The 19,657-nt window shown below is 32.9% G+C and overlaps 3 protein-coding genes across 3 annotated transcripts in view; all 3 read left to right on the top strand.

Moving 5' to 3' along the window:
* Positions 1-7,155, top strand: part of LOC115984924 (disease resistance protein RPP2B-like) — a 14,509-nt gene extending 7,354 nt beyond the window's left edge. Inside the window, exons 2-7 of the mRNA XM_031107907.1 lie at positions 23-1,135; positions 1,251-1,523; positions 1,637-2,737; positions 2,809-3,345; positions 5,891-6,021; positions 6,821-7,155. Of these exons, the coding sequence (XP_030963767.1) occupies positions 23-1,135; positions 1,251-1,523; positions 1,637-2,737; positions 2,809-3,345; positions 5,891-6,021; positions 6,821-7,091 (3,426 nt within the window). The 3' untranslated portion in view covers positions 7,092-7,155. The remainder of the gene's footprint in view (positions 1-22; positions 1,136-1,250; positions 1,524-1,636; positions 2,738-2,808; positions 3,346-5,890; positions 6,022-6,820) is intronic.
* A 4,816-nt stretch (positions 7,156-11,971) lies between these two features.
* Positions 11,972-14,655, top strand: LOC115987314. The gene is made up of 3 exons (XM_031110833.1): positions 11,972-12,599; positions 13,669-13,773; positions 13,963-14,655. Exons 1-3 carry the CDS (start codon positions 12,114-12,116, stop codon positions 14,524-14,526), a joined length of 1,155 nt encoding a protein of 384 aa, XP_030966693.1. The 5' UTR covers positions 11,972-12,113; the 3' UTR covers positions 14,527-14,655.
* A 2,760-nt stretch (positions 14,656-17,415) lies between these two features.
* On the top strand, positions 17,416-18,857 carry LOC115984926 (mitogen-activated protein kinase kinase kinase 1-like; the record flags this gene model as incomplete). Its single annotated transcript, XM_031107908.1, has 1 exon — positions 17,416-18,857. A coding segment is annotated over one exon (1,281 nt), but the record flags the coding sequence as incomplete, so codon positions are not given.
* Between the last annotated feature and the right edge of the window lie 800 nt (positions 18,858-19,657).

A 19,657-nucleotide genomic window follows, 5' to 3' on the forward strand; every position in this document is an offset into this window, starting at 1 on the left:
ATTAGTTTGTTTTGACACAAAGATTTTTGTAATATTTTATAGGGTGCATGAGACAAACTTTATCCGAAACATTGTTCAATGGATATATTTGAAATTGAAAGAGAAACATTCAAATGATATTGAAGATGGTCTTGTGGGAATAAGCTCTCGTGTTGAGGAAATGATTTCATATTTAGATATGGAATCAAGTGATGTTCACTTTATTGGAATATGTGAGAAGAGTGGTATGGGCAAGACAACTCTTGCACGAGCTGTTTTTGATAAGATTCTTAAACAATTTGAAGCTTCTAGTTTTCTCGAAAATGTTAGAGAGGAATCTAAAGCACATGGTCTAAAGACTTTACAAGAACGACTCCTTTGTGATATAGGAAAAGGGGGATTAAGGGTAAAGGATGTGCATAAGGGAATGCAAGTTATCAGCGATATACTGCATAACAAAAAGGTTCTTATTGTTGTTGATGATGTGAGCGAAAGAAGTCAATTAGAAACATTAGTAGGGAAGCGTGATTTGTTTGGCAAAGGAAGTAGAATCATTGTAACTACTGAAGACAGAGATTTGTTGGCAAGTTATGAAATTAAAATTGTATATAAGGCTAGAGGACTAAATGAAGTCGAAGCTCTACAACTTTTTAGTCTGAATGCCTTCCACAAACCTCATTGTGAGAATGATTTCTTGGAATATTGCAACAATTTTGTCGAGCTTGCTCAGAGAATTCCTTTGGTTCTTAAAGTTTTGGGTTCCTATTTGTATACTAGACCAAAAAATGAATGGGAAAGTGCTCAGAATCAGCTAAGAGCAATACCCCATGAAAAAACTACTAAGAAACTTAGAATTGCTTTTGATGGATTGGGGGCAGATGAGAAAAAACTATTTTTAGATATTGCATGTTTCTTCCAAGGGGAGGAGAAGAATCGCGTTGCTGATATACTAGAATCTTACTTCTCAGGCATTAATCCAATAAAAAATCTCATCGACAAATCTCTAATTACTCTTGTAGTGGGGGAAAAATTGTGGATGTATAATTTATTACAACAAATGGGTTGGGAAATTGTTAGTGAGGCATCAGATGAAGTTGGAGAACGTAGTAGGTTGTGGCATTGTGATGACGTCCTTGATGTATTAAAGAACAATACTGTAAGTGGATTATTATATAGACATAAATTTAGAGAAGTATATAATTCTACAATATATTCATGCAAGTTTTTGCTTTATCTAGCGGTATACTAATCTTACTATTTTTGTTTACCAGGGAACAAAACATATAGAAGGCATGCTATTAAGATTGCCTCCAGATGATGAAGAAGAATTGAATGCTGAATCATTCTCAAAGATGAATAAACTAAGATTGCTCAAAATTTGTAAGGTGCGCCTTTCTTGCCTCAGTTATCTTTCTAATGAGTTATGTTGGCTGGAATGGCATGATTATCCTTTGGAATCATTGCCTAATAGTTTTCAGCCTGGCGAACTTGTTGAGCTCATTATGCATCGCAGTTGTCTTCAGCAACTTCCAAGTGAATTCAGTGTAAGATTTTCACTTTTGCTGTTTTTTCTTTTCTGTATTTTTTATTTTTATAAAGTTTAACTTCTTGAATGCTTTATTTTTTTTTTTTATCCCTGCTTATTTTTTCATCACAGAAGTTGGGAAAGTTAAAGCTCATTGACTTGAGTGACTCCCAAAACTTAACCCGAACTCCTGACTTCACTGGATTCTCAAATATTGAGAGGCTGAATTTCCAAGGTTGTACAAGATTGCATGAGTTGCACCCTTCTGTTGGAGGTCTTAAAAGACTTATTCTTTTAAATCTAAAAGATTGTAAATGTCTTAAGAACCTTCCATATGAGCTCAATTTGGAATCTCTTAAAACTTTAATTCTATCTGGCTGTTCAAGATTTAAGAAATTTCCCCGTATTGGGAGAAACATGAGAAGCTTGTTGAAGCTTTATTTGGATGGGACTGCCATTGAAGAACTACCACCAACAATCGGGCGTCTAACTGGCCTGACCTTATTGAATCTTCAAGACTGCAAAAACCTTAAGAGTTTTCCGAGTGACATTCATAGTTTGACATCTCTTGAAATTCTCACTCTATCAGGATGTAAGTGTCAACCACCAAAAGCAGGGCATTTGCTTGGGCTCTCTCCTATTGGATCCTCAATTGGTGCCTCCCCCACTTTTCTGCGACTAATTTTATTTCTTTTTCTATCTTTCCTAGCATGGCGATACACCTATCTCAGAATTCCTATATTTGCTACAACTGCTTTGTCAACATATTGTTTCCACAATGCCCGGCATCCTGAACCAGAGCCCATCAACCTGTTGTTGTCTAATTCGTTCTCAAAATTAAGCACTTTGGTAACTCTAAGTCTAAGTGACTGCAATCTGTTGGCACTCCCTGATGACCCTAGCTGCTTGTTGTCAATAGAGTATTTGAATTTGAGCAAAAATAATTTTATATGCTTGCCCGATTACACTTCTCGACTTTCAAAGCTCAAAATTCTTTTCTTGGATCATTGTAGCAAGCTTAAATCAATGCCATATGTTCCATTAAGTACAAGGTTAGTTTCAGTACAAGGATGTACTGCGCTTGAAAATTATTTAAATCAAGTTGTTGTATGGTCTTTGGGTGTAGCAGGATTCACTATTATTACTTGCCTTGGCTTGGCCGAGGATGAAGATGGCACAATTGCTGAGGTTTCTTTGCTAGACATACACCTATTATGGCAAAGATACGTGAAGGTATCTCTTTCTCTCTCACTTGTCCCACACACGCACGAGCATCTTTAACAGTTGTTTTTAATATTTTACAGGATCAAATTCATCAAATGGAAGGCTTTTGCCATGTTTTACCTCAAAATGAAATTCCGGAGTGGTTCAAGCATCAGAGTTTTGGGTCATTTCGACCAATCACACTACCTTCAAATCTGTTTAGTAATAAAAATTGGAAAGGAATCGCTCTATGTGTCATTTTTGTAGTCCCAGCACATTCGAACGACGATTCTCATGGAGAGGATACAAAATACTTTCATGAGTTTTATTGTCGTTTGGACATAAATGGAGATCTTATAGCTTTCAAGGTTCCTAAGGAAACATATGTTGGTTCATTTGGACTTTGGCTATATATATCGCATGCGAGGTTTAGAAAACATTTAGACGAACGGAGTTGCATTACCCCTTTCATTGGAACCAAAAGCCCGGATATTGAGATTAATATGTGTGGTGCACGTATTCTATATAAGCAAGATATGGGAGAATTTCTACAAAACCTAGGCCAAAAAATTGTTGGGAGTCCTAATGACCTCCGTGGAGAGCTCAACTCACACTCACAGCTTTCAAGATTGAATCAGGTCTGTTCCTCTATCAGTCTATGTCACTAAATTCAAAATTGTTATCATATCTCCTCCTATATTTTTATAGGGACTTTAATTAGGAGTAAATATAATATATATAAGGACTCCACTTTATCCAAAATATTATGTAATATTAATTCCTCAACTTATTCCATAAAAAAAATCCTTAATTTATTTATCTTTTGAGTAGTGTTATAGGCACTACAAATTTTACTATTTTGAGTCTCCAAATAGACATGTTACTAATTATCATTGTTATGAATGTCATTTCGGAACCCGTTTCGGTTTGTTCATTGGAATGGAATATTTCGGTACCGGCCAATTTTGGGTACCGTTTCGGAAACCTTTTTGAAATTACTGCTAATATATATTTATATATTATTATTAATGTTATGTAAAATAATTAATTTAATATAGTTTTCTATTAAAATAAAGTGGGATATTATTTTTAAAAAAAGCATTTATTTTATGTTTTTTTTTAAAAATAAAACTCACATTTTGGGTAATTATACACAAGTGAGATATATATTTATATATTATTCTTACTATTATGTAAAATAATTAACTTAATATAGTTTTCTATTAAAATAATGTGGGATTATTATTTAAAAAAACATTTATTTTAAGGTTAAAAAAAAAAAAAAAATCACATTTTGATAATTGTACGCAAGTGGGTTTCTAGGAAACTTCCTACTGACTACTTTTTCCCAATTCCCAACCCACTCACGTGACTAGTACACTACCTGCTCAAATGCTACTTCTATATTTCATTATTGCAGATTTCAGTCTTTCTTCATCATTTCACGCCTGAGCTCTTTTCTCCTCTTATTCTTATCTTCTTCATCTCCCATTTTTTTTTTTTTCACAAGTCAGTGAAGTCACACCACTTTTGCTTCATCTTGCTCTTCAATTTTATTTTCAATTTTTCTGTCAAAGTTGAGAGGGTCAGATAGTGCGAGATGAGGGAGAGACTAGGAGCTACAGGACACTGATTAAGTTCAAGAAGGGAAAAATAAGAAGCCAGAATTCATACCGGCTGGAAAATGAATTTCGGCCGACTGAAATTGGCCGGAATTGACCGAAATGCCCGGAACGGGCCGAAATGGGGCGAAATTTAATCCGAGGTGGAATGGAGGGTATTATCATTCCGGTTTACACACCGACACGAGATTTTCTAGCCGTTCTGGCCGAAACGGAACGAAATTCATGACATTGCTAATTATAACAATTAGTCGCAAATCTACGCGATGCATGAGAATATACAACTATTTTATAACGTGGTATAATGTATGATTTATTCTCCAAAACATACTGGAGATATTATTTTTAAAATTATTTTTTATCTCTCCATCTCTACAAATATATCATTATATTATTTTTAGCCTTTTTGAAAAACTTAGGTGCATTAATTTGATTGATATTATTATTATTATTATTATTACTTTTGTAATAAAAGATAGAAATACTATTCTTTTTTCAAGTGATCTATATTATTCAAACTTTTGTATAGTTTGTTATGGAGAGAGAGAGAGAGAGAGAATAATCACATTTTTTTTGGAAGAGAATATGAGACAAATAACAAAATTATATAAAAGAAGATGAGTAGAAAAATATTCAAAAGAAAATGTATAGTTATAAACCCCAAATTATCCAATTCATGCTATGTATTAGAATAACATTGAATTATTTTGTAATTTCATTGGATAACATGTAACAAACAAAAGAAATAAAATAAAAACAAATAAAAAATTAAAATATAAACCAATCATATAGATTAAGCATAAAAATTCATCAATTTAAATTAGAGGTGTAATAAAGAATTAAAAATCCATCAAGAGAAAGACTATATATATATATATATATAGAGAGAGAGAGAGAGAGAGAGAGAGAGAGTATTCACATTTTTGTGCGAGAAAAATATGGATTGAATGGAAGAGAAAATGACACTTTTATAGTAAAAAAAATAGGGAAGAAGAAAAGTCAAAATAAAAGGAAGATAAAGGATGGACAAACTGTAAGGTTGAGGTATAGAGTAATGGAGAGATAAAAAGGTAAAAATAAGTAAATGTTTGAGAATGTGTAATTGTAAAGTGGGAAATTAATAAAGAGAATAATAATTAAAAAGGAAAGAAAAAATATTGAAAATAGGCTGATGATATGGCACTGATGTAACTTAACAGGAGCGTAGTAATATTATACACTACATTTTAGCTTTTAGATATATATTCAAATATTTATTTATGATTGGTTGAAACCTAGATCGTTTGATCATATTTATTACTGTATCAATTTGCAAGCTTTATGTGGTAAATCTTAGCATTTTCTTATTTTTCTTTGCATGAGACTTCCACTCACACGTGTAGGTGTAGTAAATCTTAGCATTTTCTTATTTTTCTTTGCATGAGACTTCCACTCACACGTGTAAAGCCCACGCCATCTAGTAATTGCGAAAAAAATTTATCTTTAAACTTACTATTTTTGTACGTGTTTTGTTCTTTCATCCATTGAAGATTTGAAGGCTATATATTTCTGAATTTTACAGGTGGATTGGGCACGAAACCATCTGTCTGGTTATATCTTTCCTCAGATTGCGTCTCCACCACGCTGGTTTGCTTATCAAAATGGGCCCGCCATAAAAATGCAGTTACCTGCAGATTTGCATGATCATTCAAGGTGGTTGGGTTTCACTATATTTGCTTTGTATACAATTCAGATGAAAAATGATGGTTTCAATTACAAGTGGCAGGGCCGGCCCAAGGCCTAGGCCTGAAGCCCCATCCCAAAAAAAATAAAAAATATTCCGCTTAGGGAAAAAGGCCCCACTTCCAAGGGTTAAAAGCCCAAATTTTTATAAAATAATATATATATATATATATTTAAAGGTTATGCATTTTTTTTTTTATTAGTAGTGTTGAGAATACTACAAATTTTATTATTAGCTTACAAATTGCCATGTTACTAATCACAAAAAAAGTTATTTAAACATTCCTTGGTTAGATCGATGAATTTCATCAATGAGGGTCAATGTTATATCATACTGTGAACATTTTATAACACTTTAAGTGCATTTTCCTTTCTCATTTCTATTAAGACTCTCAATGTACAAGACCAATAGAACCCTAACCTAATTGAAATCCTAACCGTAATATTTTTTTATTAATATTTTTTTTCAACTATGATATTTAATTCTCAAATTAACATTAGTTTAATTGGTATTATTCATTAAATTATATATTTAATGTATCAAATTAACTTTGATTTGATCAATATTAAATAATTTTGTTTAATTAATATTTACATATTAAAAGTTCTGAATAAATTTTTGAATAAATTTTTTGCCTTAAGAAGGCTCCAAATAATATTGGGCGCCCCTGACAAGCAGGATTTCAACAAGTGTTTTGTTACCACACTTCGATGCAATAGATATGAAATTTGTTAGTCAAATCATAGATATGTTTTTGGATGCTTGCAGGAGGCCTACCCCCGTGACAGAGCTTCTACCAGGTAATGAAACTATGCAAGGGGAGTGTACTTCAAGAGAAACAATATTATCAAATCAAGTAATAGCTGCAGGCACCTCAAAAAAAGTAATAGCTGCAGGCACTTCAAAAAGTTCAAGTCAAGGGTCTCTTTATTTAGGCAAGATATCAAGCAGCCTTGGATGTTGGATAAAACATAGGCCACATTTGCAGGTTTCTCTCTCTCTCTCTCAATGCACGAGGTCTTGCTATGTGGCTCTCTAATTTTGTATTTAGTTTTTTTTTTTTTAACCTTTTTTCATTTATTTTTTTACTGTTACCCAAAAGTTCATGTTAATGTATTTTTACCATTATTTCATTAGTCTCTTGTTAATTTCTTGAGTTTACAATACACCTTTCTCTTTTCTTCATGTCATTTAGCATACTCATCATTTTAGTATTAAAACAAAAGAAAAAAATATATATAATTGAGGATTAATAGTAATATCTAACCAAATAAGGCCCCAAGGAGAGATAGAGAGATATGAAAATGTTGTGAATTGTTAAATGAAACACATTGTTTCACTATTACCAAAATAAAAAACCTGAGATTCAATATATATATATATATATATATATGCGCAGAGATCTCATATAGGAGTGAACGAGGTTCTGTCATATGGCGTTCTAATTTTGTATTTAGCATTTTTTTACCTTGTTTCATTAAATTTTTTTTTTTTTACTATTATCCAAAAGTTCATATCAACGTATTTTTACCATTATCTTACTAATCTTTTATTAATTTCCTGAGCTTACAAAACACATTTCCCTCTTCTTAATGTCTTTAAGTATACCCACCATTTTAGTATTAAAAACAAAAGAAAAAATAATAATAATTAAGAATTAATAGTAATAACTGGCCAGATAAGACCTTAATGAAAGATAGAAAGATGTGAAAATGTTGTAGATTGTTAAATGAAATGCACTGTTTCACTATTACCAAAATAAAAGACCTGACATTGAAAAATCATTTTTAAGAGAAAGAGAGAAGACTATGAGGAGCCATCACCTTCGTTATACTGGTCTCCCACCACCATCAAGCCATTGAAATCGCAATGGATATTTTTTTTCTTTTTAAATTAGGGGCTTAAATATGATTTAGGCTTGGGTTATTTGATTGAATAGTTTTTGTCTTGAGTATATAAGTAGAGAAAATATTAATTTGGTGTGAATCGTAAAGTCATGTTTTACCATGGTTTTAAATCAATTATAAGTCACATTCATACGCACTTGCCCGCACTATTTCTTAATATCGCACTATTGATGAGTAGAAGATGTCGAAAGAGTTGGGCATACTTTTATTTCATGGTATGCAATGTGATCACAACACAAATTAGATAATTTTTATGATCTTGTTACTCTTTTGCATTTATTTTTTGTTTCATGATTTTAAAAAAAAAAAAAATTAATCTTACCTTGAGAAAGATACAAATGTACGGTGAAGCTACTAAACTAATTTTTGATATCTCAAAATGTATATGTTTCCTTACTCTAATTTAGTTAACTTTTTTTTAATAATATATGTAAAACATTCTTCAAAACTGTCTTACATAAAATATCACAAAATTATTTGTGCATTGCATGGGCAACTAACTAGTTGTGAAAACTCTCTCTCTCTCTCTCTCTCTCTCTCTCTCTCTCTCTCTCTCAAAAAAAAAAAAAAAAAAAAAAAAAAAAAAAACCTAGTTGAGAAAAAAATTGAAAATTTTTATGTCTCTAAGAATTAATGATTCTGGATTAAATTAACTCGAGACTTTTATGAAATCATTTCTCTTTTGTGGGTTCAAGTGCACACATAAAAACCTATGCTTAAAATAAATAACTACAATTTGGTCTTTTATGCTTACATTTTAAATATTATACTCTCTTCGTCCCATTTTGTCTGTCCTGTTTGAAAAGTCAAATTTTTTAAGGGAACATCATTTATTGCCTTGTCTACTTTTTAAAAATGTATAAGTTTCTAAAACTACCCTTAAATAGATTTATCAAAAAGTTGAATTAATAAATTAATACGGATATAATAGGAATATTAGTAAATTAATGACTTTTATTTTTAGAAACAGGACAATATTTTGGGACATCTCAAAATGGAATAGAGAACAAACAAAGTGGGACGGAGGGAGCAGTTGTCAAAAAAAGAAAAAAAGAAAAAAAAAGAACAATCTAAAGACTATTGACTCAATGATGTGGGAGGCTTAAAAAGAAAACTAGTTTAGTTTTATTTTATTTTGTAATTCAATTATCTTTTTATTGGTCTATATATATATATATGTGTATGTGTATATATATATATTCTTTAGATCCTGGTAGTTTATTAAGTTATTATATTTTATTTTCCAGGGTTATTAGGATTTAGAAGTCTATATACATAGCCAAAGTCCCGTACTCCTACTAGGAGGTTTATATTAATGAATAAAATTTCTATGGAAAATGCCTCATGGTCTGGTACACTCCAGCAAATTGTAGGTGTAGGTTTCTAATATTTGGTGCTAACTCTAAGTAGGCCTAAATGCTGACTTCTAAGTTCTCTATCTTTAGTTTTTAGTTATTTATTTTTCATGTTGAATTAATTTGGCTTACTTAAACTGAAAGCAAAATTCGACCAACTTGACCAAACTAATGAAGCATTGTTGCAGGTCAAGCCAAAACTCTGAAAAAAAAAAAAAAAAAATTCCTTTTTCATGTTTTATACCCATAAGAAAATCTAGCTTTCAAAACCGAGAAAAAAGAGAAAAAACACACAAATATCTCGGCACCACCATGACCCACCCCTAATTGGCTACAAATCCCCACAACTTTGGTCTTCAAACCCAAACCGAACTAGTTGGTCTGATCAGATTAATTGATAATTGATGATGCTATCTTTATATGTGAGAGAACCAGATATTTAAATAATCTGAAAAGAACCTCCTGAACCAGTGGTCGAATAAAAAAACTGTCAAAACAGTATGCTGGTTCAATTTGGTCAAGGCTTTAATGAAAAATAATTATGGTTCAATTGGGTCAAGGGTTTCTAATAATTGAGATATGGGGTCGTGAATTGTGAACCTGTGACCCCTTAATCAAGAACAATGTTTGGTATAGTAACCAACAGACCGGTTAGAGTTGTTGGGTTTTATAATGAAAAAAGAAAAAGGAAAGCATTATTATATTTATGTTAATTTTACATGATTTTTAGTATTTTTTTTAATGGAGATTAATAGTGTTTCGATTTATTATATCACCTCTCTCTCAATATATTAAATATTAGTAAATTTATTTTATTTGTAAAATCTACTTGTAATTTAAGTATTAAGGATTTATTTTTAAAGTGAATGTAAAAAAATTAAATCAAAGTAAAGGATTATTATAAAATTATTTAAAAAAAATTTTGATGGAGGATTATTATAAAAAATTTATGCTTATTTATGTTTTGTTATTAACTATTAACGATATATTATCATGAAAATTTATTTGAAAGTTTGTTTCTATTTTTTAAAGATATTTTAGTCATTTTTACTAATATTTACATATTTAATACATTTATTTTAATTTTAGTTGATTACTAATAGCCTGTTTGGAAGTTTAGAGGGGGAGGAGAGTAGAGAGGAGTAGAGGAAAAGAGAGTAATGGGGAGGAGAGTAGAGGAGAATGATTATCCTTTACCTTGTTTGGATGTCTTTAAAATTAGTAAAGAGGAAGGGAGTAATTAGCCCTTCTTCTTGTTTGGATGTTTTAAAATTAGGATGAAGAAGAGAGAAAATGATTTAAATAGACAAATTTACCCTTATTTGATTTTTTTTTAAATTAAAATTTTCCTCCATTTTCTCACTAACCAAACAGAGAATAAAGAACATTCTAATCACAGATTATCACTAAAATACATAAACTATATCAATTTTCCTATAAAGAATCCAATGAAAGATAAAATGCAAGAAAATCAAGAACTAGAATTAAAGGAAAAAAAAAAAAAAGGGGATCCACAGAATTACCTTCAAGTGGATTTGTAAATGCCTAGCTTGTGAAGGTAGAGTTGCTGAGAAGACAACTACTACGAGACACAAACATAGATACTGTTCGGCCATATTTCTTTTGTTCGGCCATATTTCTTTTTCTCGAGAATCAGACTAGGAATTCTTGGCCATATATAACACTCTAACTTGCTTTCCCAAGAAAATAAAAAATTTCAATCCAAGGCAACCAAGTAAGTAATTGTAAAAAACTTGTATACATAACAGTTTTTAACTACAAGTTTCTGTCATTTTCCTCTGTTTTCTCAGAGTCCAAACAGAGTAGAGCAGAGTACTGCTAAAAGTACCAGTGCACATTGATAAAACACGATCCAGAACACAATTCCAAACAAATAAAAAAGTAAATTGAAGTTCAGAAATATATCGTGAAAAATAGTGAAATTTTGGACCTCCAAAGCCAAAAGAACACTGAAAATCAGCTAAAAACAATCACAGAAACAGTCACTATTTAGACAATTGAGACTCAATTTTTTTTTCATCCATCTTAAATTTTCTTTAAGAAACAAACAAAGATTATTTATATAATCAGTTTGTAATTTTGTTAATTTAAAAAGGGTAAATGGGAGAATTCATTTGGTCAATAATTTATCTACCCTACTCTCCTTCCAAATCTCTCCAATTTGAGGGAATTAAAAATAAAAGGTTAGAGGTAATTAAAACCCCTCTAAACCCCTCCCCTTTCTTCCTTAAAAAACTTCCAAACAACGTAATTGAATAACTCTCCCTCCCTTTACTTTACTCTCCCTCCTTTTATAAACATCCAAACAGGCCATAAATTAATTGTGGCCTTTAATTTTAATTTAATACATTTAAAAAATTTCTACAAATTTAATACATTTCTATCTTTTAATTATTTCTAAATGACCTTTAAAAATTGTTGTGTCCTAAATTATAAAACTAACATGGGGTATATATATATATATATATATATATATATTAATTTTCCTTATTATAAACAATAAATTTCTGCATTGAACTTGGATTTAAACTAGAATACGAGAAGCAACGTTTATGAGAGCCTCATATACTGACAAACTAAATGTTTCTTGATACAAATTGACTCATAATTGATTAACACTTTTGATATGTTTTCCAGGACTGCTACGAGGGCGCTGGTACTTTCAATCAATGTTTGCCTCAAAGTGAAATCCCAGGGTGGTTCAAATCTGAAAATATTGCTAGATCCTCATCAGTAACAATCCAGCTACCTCTAAATTTGTATGACAATCCTGAGTGGATGGGATTTGCATTTTGTGCTGTTTTCTCATTTCAAAAGCATCCTATTTCCGTTCATATGAAAGATTCAGGATTTTCTTTTATCATCGTTTGTCATTTGAAGACCAACTTGGGTTGTATGAATCCATTATATGGCATCAGTGAAGAGGACGTAATAATATCATCACATCAACGGGCATTCCTTTGGGTATCATTCATTCCATCTGGGTTTCTTTCACCCAAATGGAGTCGATGCACTTCGGTTGAATTCTCATTTGTGAGCGATAATTCGGATGTGTCGGCGCTAAAGTGCGGGGTCGATCTTGTATACCGGCAAAAATTGGAATTTACTCGTATAATGGTACAATGCATAACCTCACACGATGGTCCTTCCACATCGTATGAAAGATTTCCCTTTTATCATCCTGATCAATTCAGTGGCAGTGACGGCTCTAGGGGAACTTCTGGTCACTATTCTTATGACCAATTCTACAAAACTGCCGCCTTGGTAAGATTTCTATACTAAAATAGTGCAAAAAACATTAACGTAAAGGTGTTGGTTTCTTTCTCTAACACAAACCTGATCTTATTCCATTGAGATTGGCTTCCCACTTCATGATCCATATTAAATTTTAGAATAATGTTTATTACAGGGACGTTAATACACACACTTTTACATACGCAAAAAAGCAATTGAAACAATTTCCCAGTTGTGGAAATCGTACTTTGCTTTTTCATGTGTGTAATGGTGTGTGTAACAAGTTTTTCTCAAAATTTTATAAGACCTAATACCATATGTTCCTTGAAATATGCTTTTGATGATGTTAGAGATATTATAAATTTTATCACATAAATTTTATAAATTGATATTTCACTAATCAAAGAAAAATATTAAAACTACTACAAATATTTTAACAAAAAGGCCTACAAACTATGTATTAATGAATGTGATTGATCAATGGTGCCACCTCAATAATGTTATAAAATTAAATTACTTTTTTATGATGGGAGATACATCAATTTGAAGACTCTAGCATCACTGATTTTTAAATACAACACAAAAAGTAATTAAAGCTAATTTACTTATTATGTTATTGACATGAATCCTAAATTCCATAATAATAAATCTTCAATTATATATTCTTTTCTCCAACTACACTATTTTTTAGAATTTTGATAATTTGATAGTTGGAATAGGGGAGATTTGAATCTTGGATACTTCCATGGAAACACCGAAAAGTACCAATAAGTTGAGCTACAAGACTCTTGGCAATATAAACTTTCTTTAATTAGTAATAAATTTCATTATTGAACTTTGATTTCAAACTAGAATATGACAAGGAACATTTATGACTTTTGAGCCTCATTTATTGACAACTTAAGTCTTTCTAAACACAAATTTAATCTATTGTCTTCTAATTAATGATGTGGTCTCAGTAACAGCAATGCCACCCTTGGTAGTATCCTTTCTGTTGTGGGTAAAATTTTCTTGGTCAACATGTTTATAGGGCTCATAACTATGTTACCATCGCACAAACTTAGTCAAGCTTGATTATCATTTCTGATATGTCTTGCAGGACCGTTATAACAATCATAGTATTTTCGATCAATGTATTCTTCAAAGTGAAATCTCAGAGTGGTTCAGCCATGACTCGCTACCGTCAGATTTGTCACCTAAGTTTGTAAGAATTTTATAGAAAAATTGGCAATACCTTTAACATTTATATGAACTATTGGTTTTGCTAAAGTGCATTTATACGGATTTGTTCGTACAAAACATGCCACCAAACAAGGATTATATAATATTATATTCAACACTAAACAAATATGATTAGCTCTCTCTCTAATTATGCGGTATTACTCTTTTGTAGGACTTTCATCCATCCACTTTGTATAATTTTTGTTTCCCTCCAAGTAAAATTCAAGACTGGTTTAGTCATCCGAATCATGGACACTCAGTGACAATTGACCTACCCTCAAATTTGTACCACGATAGTAATTGGATGGGACTTGTTCTGTATGCTTCTTTCTCCATCAATGGGGATCCAAACATCATCTTTAGCAATCTGGCATCGGGAAAATCTCACTTCCTATATTGTCAATGCCAAACGAGTATGGCTAATGTTGATAATCAGAAAATTGCTTTCTCCACCAATAAAGAAGAAATCACGTGGTTACTTAATCTAGGTGAATTCATTTGGATATGCTACGTACCAGGAAAGCCATTTAAGAATATGTTGCGACACTGCAGCCACATTGAGGCCTCATTTGAGAGTGATTGGTTAGGCGTGATAGTGCAGAATTGTGCGTTACAACTTTTGTACCAGCACGATCAAGTGCAGTTTGAGCAAGAACTAAAATACTGCAACAAATTGATTTCAGAGAATCGACAGCTTGTTTGTAAACAACAAGAGGATAAAAAAAAAAAAAAATGAACAATACCATGTTGATAAAGGACTTCAAAGAAAAATCTTTTCTAATATTGACTTTGAAGTTAAAATATTTCCAAGGCTAATTGATCAACCGGAGACTAATGATGAAACTGAGATTCAACTTGGCCAAAGTGACCTCCTGGTAAGTCATCTCCCTCCCTCTCTCACTCTCATTCATTAGACAAAATACATTTCACTTGATTGTTTAGGATATATGAAATTGATGCTGACATATGCTTCTGATTTATTTATTTATTTATTAAATAACCAGCACATTAAGATGGTTCAACCCCAAAAATATTGAAAGAACCAGTTTTTTAGCCCTGTTAGGTTAAATGAATAAATTCATCATCTCCTAATAGCTTAAGTTTTTGAGAGAATCGGTAATTTAACATGACATTAGAGAAAGAGGTTTTGGGTTCAATCTCTTGTGTCCACCATACTTCACATTTATCGGTAATTTGAAGAGGGATTGTTAGATTAAATGAATAAATTCACTATCTCCTAATATTTTAAGCTTTTGGGAGAATCGATAATTTGACAAATCCAAATTAATTTTGTAGCAGTTTATAGATTAATTACAAATTAATTCCAATATGTGATCACAATTGCTTGATTATAAACAACCAAATAGCAAGCACCAACATCCATAATATGACATTTTCCTCAATTTTTGAGGTGAAGACACCTATAATAATGTTACCGACTATCTATATTATACCTTTGAAAGATCACGAGCTTATCCCCTTCAAGGACAATAAAGAAGCTACGATGGGAGAGCCCATTTCTAAGATACTCTTGGATGCAATTGAGAAATCGAGGATGGGAAGGATGGCGATCATCATTTTCTTCAAAGTTTTTCACGTAGTGCTTGGGAGAATTTGTGTTTAATGCATGGAGGGAGGGATAAGAGTGTTGCCCATTTTCTACCCAAAAAAATAAATGTGTTGTGATATGTGGATTCTAGTTTTGTTTTGATCCGATTAATAACCTGACTCAACTTGGAAATATTATAGTTTTAAATGGGAGATAATGTGAGGTTTAGTCTATAGCGTGGAGGCTTGACCCATTTTTAGCTATGCCGTTGTTTAGGATATAAATAATGTTGCTTCAGAATTAGGGTTTGATAAATTGAAATTTGTAATGTCACTATTGTATTTTCTTTGACATAGTGAAAATCTTTGCAGCTCCATAGACATAGGCACATTGCTTAACCACGTAAATTTGTGTGTGTAATTATTTATTTACACATTTTTTTTAATCTCTGTTTTCACGTCTCATTGGTTTTAGGCATTGGTTTTAGGCATTAGTTTAAATTCCTAACACGTAAAACGTTTCCAGGAGAACCAAGAGAAGGTGGACACTTCAAAAGAACTGACCAAAATCTCTGGAGAGCATTTAGAGAAAGGGTAAAACTTCTGATCTTCTTTTAATGAGAATCTTTTTTTGCTTGTTCTGACCGTAATACTTAATTAATTTTTCGTTTCAGTTTTGATTGTATTAAAAATTAAAATATATACTGTTTGTACACATCATTGTCATTATGTGTTAAATTTGACTACTTACCGCATATAAACAATATCAAAATTCCTGAGGGGGACATTCTCCAAAAAAATAAAAAAATCCTGAAGGGGAAAATCATCAAAATTCAACAATTGATTGCAGATGCCATGCTTCTGAGTTTTGTTGTGAGAATAATGCATTGCTAATTGTAGAATTGCCAAGAAAAAAGCATCCAAGTAGATGAATGTATGTATGGTCAAGAACACTTGCTAAAACTGTGATCTGTGTAAACAGAATTTTAGTATTCAAAAAGTGAAATGATGTAAGAGAATTTAATTAGTAATACCTTCATAATCACCCAAAAAGACGAGAAACAATAGCAGTTAATCATCACCTATTGTCCTAGAGAAATATTTTTATGGTAGCAATTCCATGTTCAGCATGTTCACGTAAAAATTTGCAGAAAAGTATATTTTTAGAAAAATATTAGTAAAAAAGCATGTGGAGGAAACTAATTAGTTAGTTAGACTGTTTTTTTTTAAAAAAAAAAAATAGAACTCGAGTTTCTAAAACTCAAGTTCCAAGTTTTTTCACACAAAACTCGAGTTTCCTAAACTCAAATTCTGTACAAATGGAACTCGAGTTTCTTAGACTCGAGTTCTACCTTCATCTAAAGAGAGAATAGGTTGGAACTCGAGTTTGTTAAACTCAATTTTCAAAAACAGTCCAACTAACTAAAATGTTTCACCCGCATGATCTGTAACAAATTTTTTTCTAAAAATCTACTATTTGGCAAATTTTGCCGCTTGTTCACCGGATGGTCATTTCTATTTTGTTTTATACTCTTCTTGAGTCTTGATAATCTCTTTGTTTTTCAATTAAATGTTACTTATTGACGTTTGATTTATTTTCTCTTTTTCTTTGTTCAACTACAGTCCTTATAATTTACTACAAAAAATGGATCGAGAAATTATCCGTGAGGAATCAGAGGAACCTGGAAGATGCATTACGGCAAATAAATTATTATGTAAATTTGGAGAAGAAAGTAATTATACAGGTAAGCAGAGGCAACCAATCGAAATGGACGCAAAGCAAAAGCGAGACTACGCCTTAGAGAACATCGAATACGAGGCCTCGTCCACCACCACTTCCACCTCTTCTTCTTTAAGTCCTTCTTCCTCGTTCGACATCGCCGCCGGCGACGAAGACTTGTCGTCTATAGGCGGCCATCGAAGTTGCTCTCTCGACCTTCCTCCATTTTTTCACAACCAAAAGAGCTTCAGATTCGAAGGCACATATGGCGAATTCGACCTCATTTGTCGCTCTTTGGGCCTTTCTGGGATCGACGACTTCTCTATCCCCACCGCCGATTGGGAAGCCCACCGCTCCAAATCCGACCTCGCCACTCGCCTCTGCAACAATCTCGCTTCTTCTTCTTCTACTCCTACTCCTTCGCGGCTCAAACCGGCTCAACCGGTAAAGCTCGATGAGGTTAGGGTTAGGGTTGGTTCTGTCACTGCGGGACCTAGTCAAGGAATCAAAGGAGCTCGGCCGCCGGTCCTCGCTCCGCCGCCTGTGGCGGGGCGGTCGGTGGCGGTTGATTCCACCTCAACTTGGGAGCTTTTGAAGTCCTCTGCTCCACTTGAAGACGAAGTCGTAGCACCTAACACTACGCGTTTGGGAGGGTACGCTGAAACGACAAGCTCTTCTTCTTCTTCTTCGATTTTTTCGGAAGAAGAGGATAAGAAGCAGAACGAGAATGAGAATGATATCGGGATTGTTCGCGCAACGAATGTGATTCCAGTGTATAGTTTTTTGCCGAGAGGGAAATTGAGACGGAGTATTAGTTCGTGGCAAAAGGGTGAGCTTCTTGGAAGTGGCTCTTTCGGAACCGTCTATGAGGGCTACACTGAGGATGGCTTCTTTTTTGCTGTAAAGGAGGTTTCGTTCCTGGATCAAGGAAGCCAGGGCAAGCAGAACATTTCTTACCTTGAGCAGGAGATTTCACTTTTAAAGCAATTTGAACATGAGAATATAGTTCAGTATCTTGGCACGGAAAAGGATGAAAGTAGGATTTATATCTTCCTTGAGCTCGTAACAAAAGGGTCACTTGCCAGTCTTTATCAAAAGTATCGCTTGAGGGATTCTCAAGTCTCTTCTTACACAAGACAGATTTTGAATGGATTGAAGTATCTTCATGATAAGAAAGTGATCCACATGGACATCAAATGTTCTAATATATTGGTGGATGCAAGTGGATCTGTAAAACTTGCAGATTTTGGGTTAGCAAAGGTAACCAAATTGAATGATATTAAGTCTTGCATAGGGAATCCATTCTGGATGGCACCTGAGGTTGTTAATTTAAAGAACCGTTTCTACGGGCTTGCAGCTGATATATGGAGCCTTGGATGTACTGTGCTGGAGATGTCAACGCGTCAACATCCATACTCTCACTTGGAAGGCGTGCAAGCATTGTTTAGGATTGGCAAGGGTGAACCTCCTCTAGTTCCTGATTCCTTGTCAAGAGATGCCCGAGATTTCATCCTCAAATGCCTACAAGTTAACCCAAATGATCGGCCTACGGCAACTCAACTATTGGATCATCCATTTGTGACTAGACCTCCAAATTCCTTTGGACCTGCTTCTCCTCACAGCAGCATACAGTTATAAAAGCTTATGAACAATCTTTGATGTTTGTATGTATGTTTTGGTAAGCAAGTACCACTGATTCCGCCACTCACTGCAGTTCTTATGTAAATAAAGAAATACATGTCACATGAATTTTGTGATTATGGAAATTTCAGAAAAAGTTGTTGAAGATGTTTGTAGAATATTCACTTGAGGCTTGGTGCTACACTCTTTAGCTTCTTATATCACCAATGACTCAAACTAAAGGGATTGGTTTTTACGGTGCGGTGAATTGTGACCTGAAGCGTATTTTCAAATAGAACAAGGTAGTCTACCAACTCACCTCATTTGCAGTGTTGTGAAAGATTGGAAGAGCTACCTGATGCTGCCATGTGGCTGAGTATTATGGCTGAGATTAACCCTTTTAATATTGATTTTGGAATTAGAATTCTTGTGAATTGCTTTATCTGCATCCTCCAGCATGAACACGTCATAACCAGTTTATTCATGAACCGGTTGGTTCTCATGCTACTGCCAGTAATTTGCTTTTCAAGAAAGCTTCGATAATGATGTGATTATTCAGTTGGCTTATGGTCTTCGGTAGGATCATTCTCTGGAGTTTTGATTTATAAGGTTTTGTCCTAGTTTTGCACCAAACTAAATGTGGCAAGGCATGTTGATCTATGAAGCACGGGTGCGTTTCGGGACTCGGGTGCGGGTGCAGGACTCGGCAATTTTTGAAAAAGGTGGGTGCAGGTGCGGCAAGACTCGGCGATTAAAAAATTATTAAAAATATTTTTACAATATATGTTTAATATATTGCTAAGCATACTTTTTTCACATTATATAAACAAATACCAAATTTAAGAGCAATAGTAGATAATAACTAAAACATGATGTTCATAAATTAAATATAATCCACAAGATTGAAACTAAAACATTCCATGATGTTTGGAAATTAGAATACAACTCATAAGTTTGAAACTAAAACAAAATAAAAGAT

Source organism: Quercus lobata, chromosome 4, assembly GCF_001633185.2.
Source record: "Quercus lobata isolate SW786 chromosome 4, ValleyOak3.0 Primary Assembly, whole genome shotgun sequence".
NCBI lineage: Eukaryota > Viridiplantae > Streptophyta > Magnoliopsida > Fagales > Fagaceae > Quercus > Quercus lobata.

Bases quoted from the DNA above. Each gene is read 5' to 3' on its own strand.
- LOC115987314 (XM_031110833.1), top strand. From the start codon at position 12,114: ATGGGATTTGCATTTTGTGCTGTTTTCTCATTTCAAAAGCATCCTATT. The intron at 12,600-13,668 runs GTAAGATTTCTA...TATGTCTTGCAG, and splicing joins TCTACAAAACTGCCGCCTTG to GACCGTTATAACAATCATAG. The intron at 13,774-13,962 runs GTAAGAATTTTA...ACTCTTTTGTAG, and splicing joins CAGATTTGTCACCTAAGTTT to GACTTTCATCCATCCACTTT.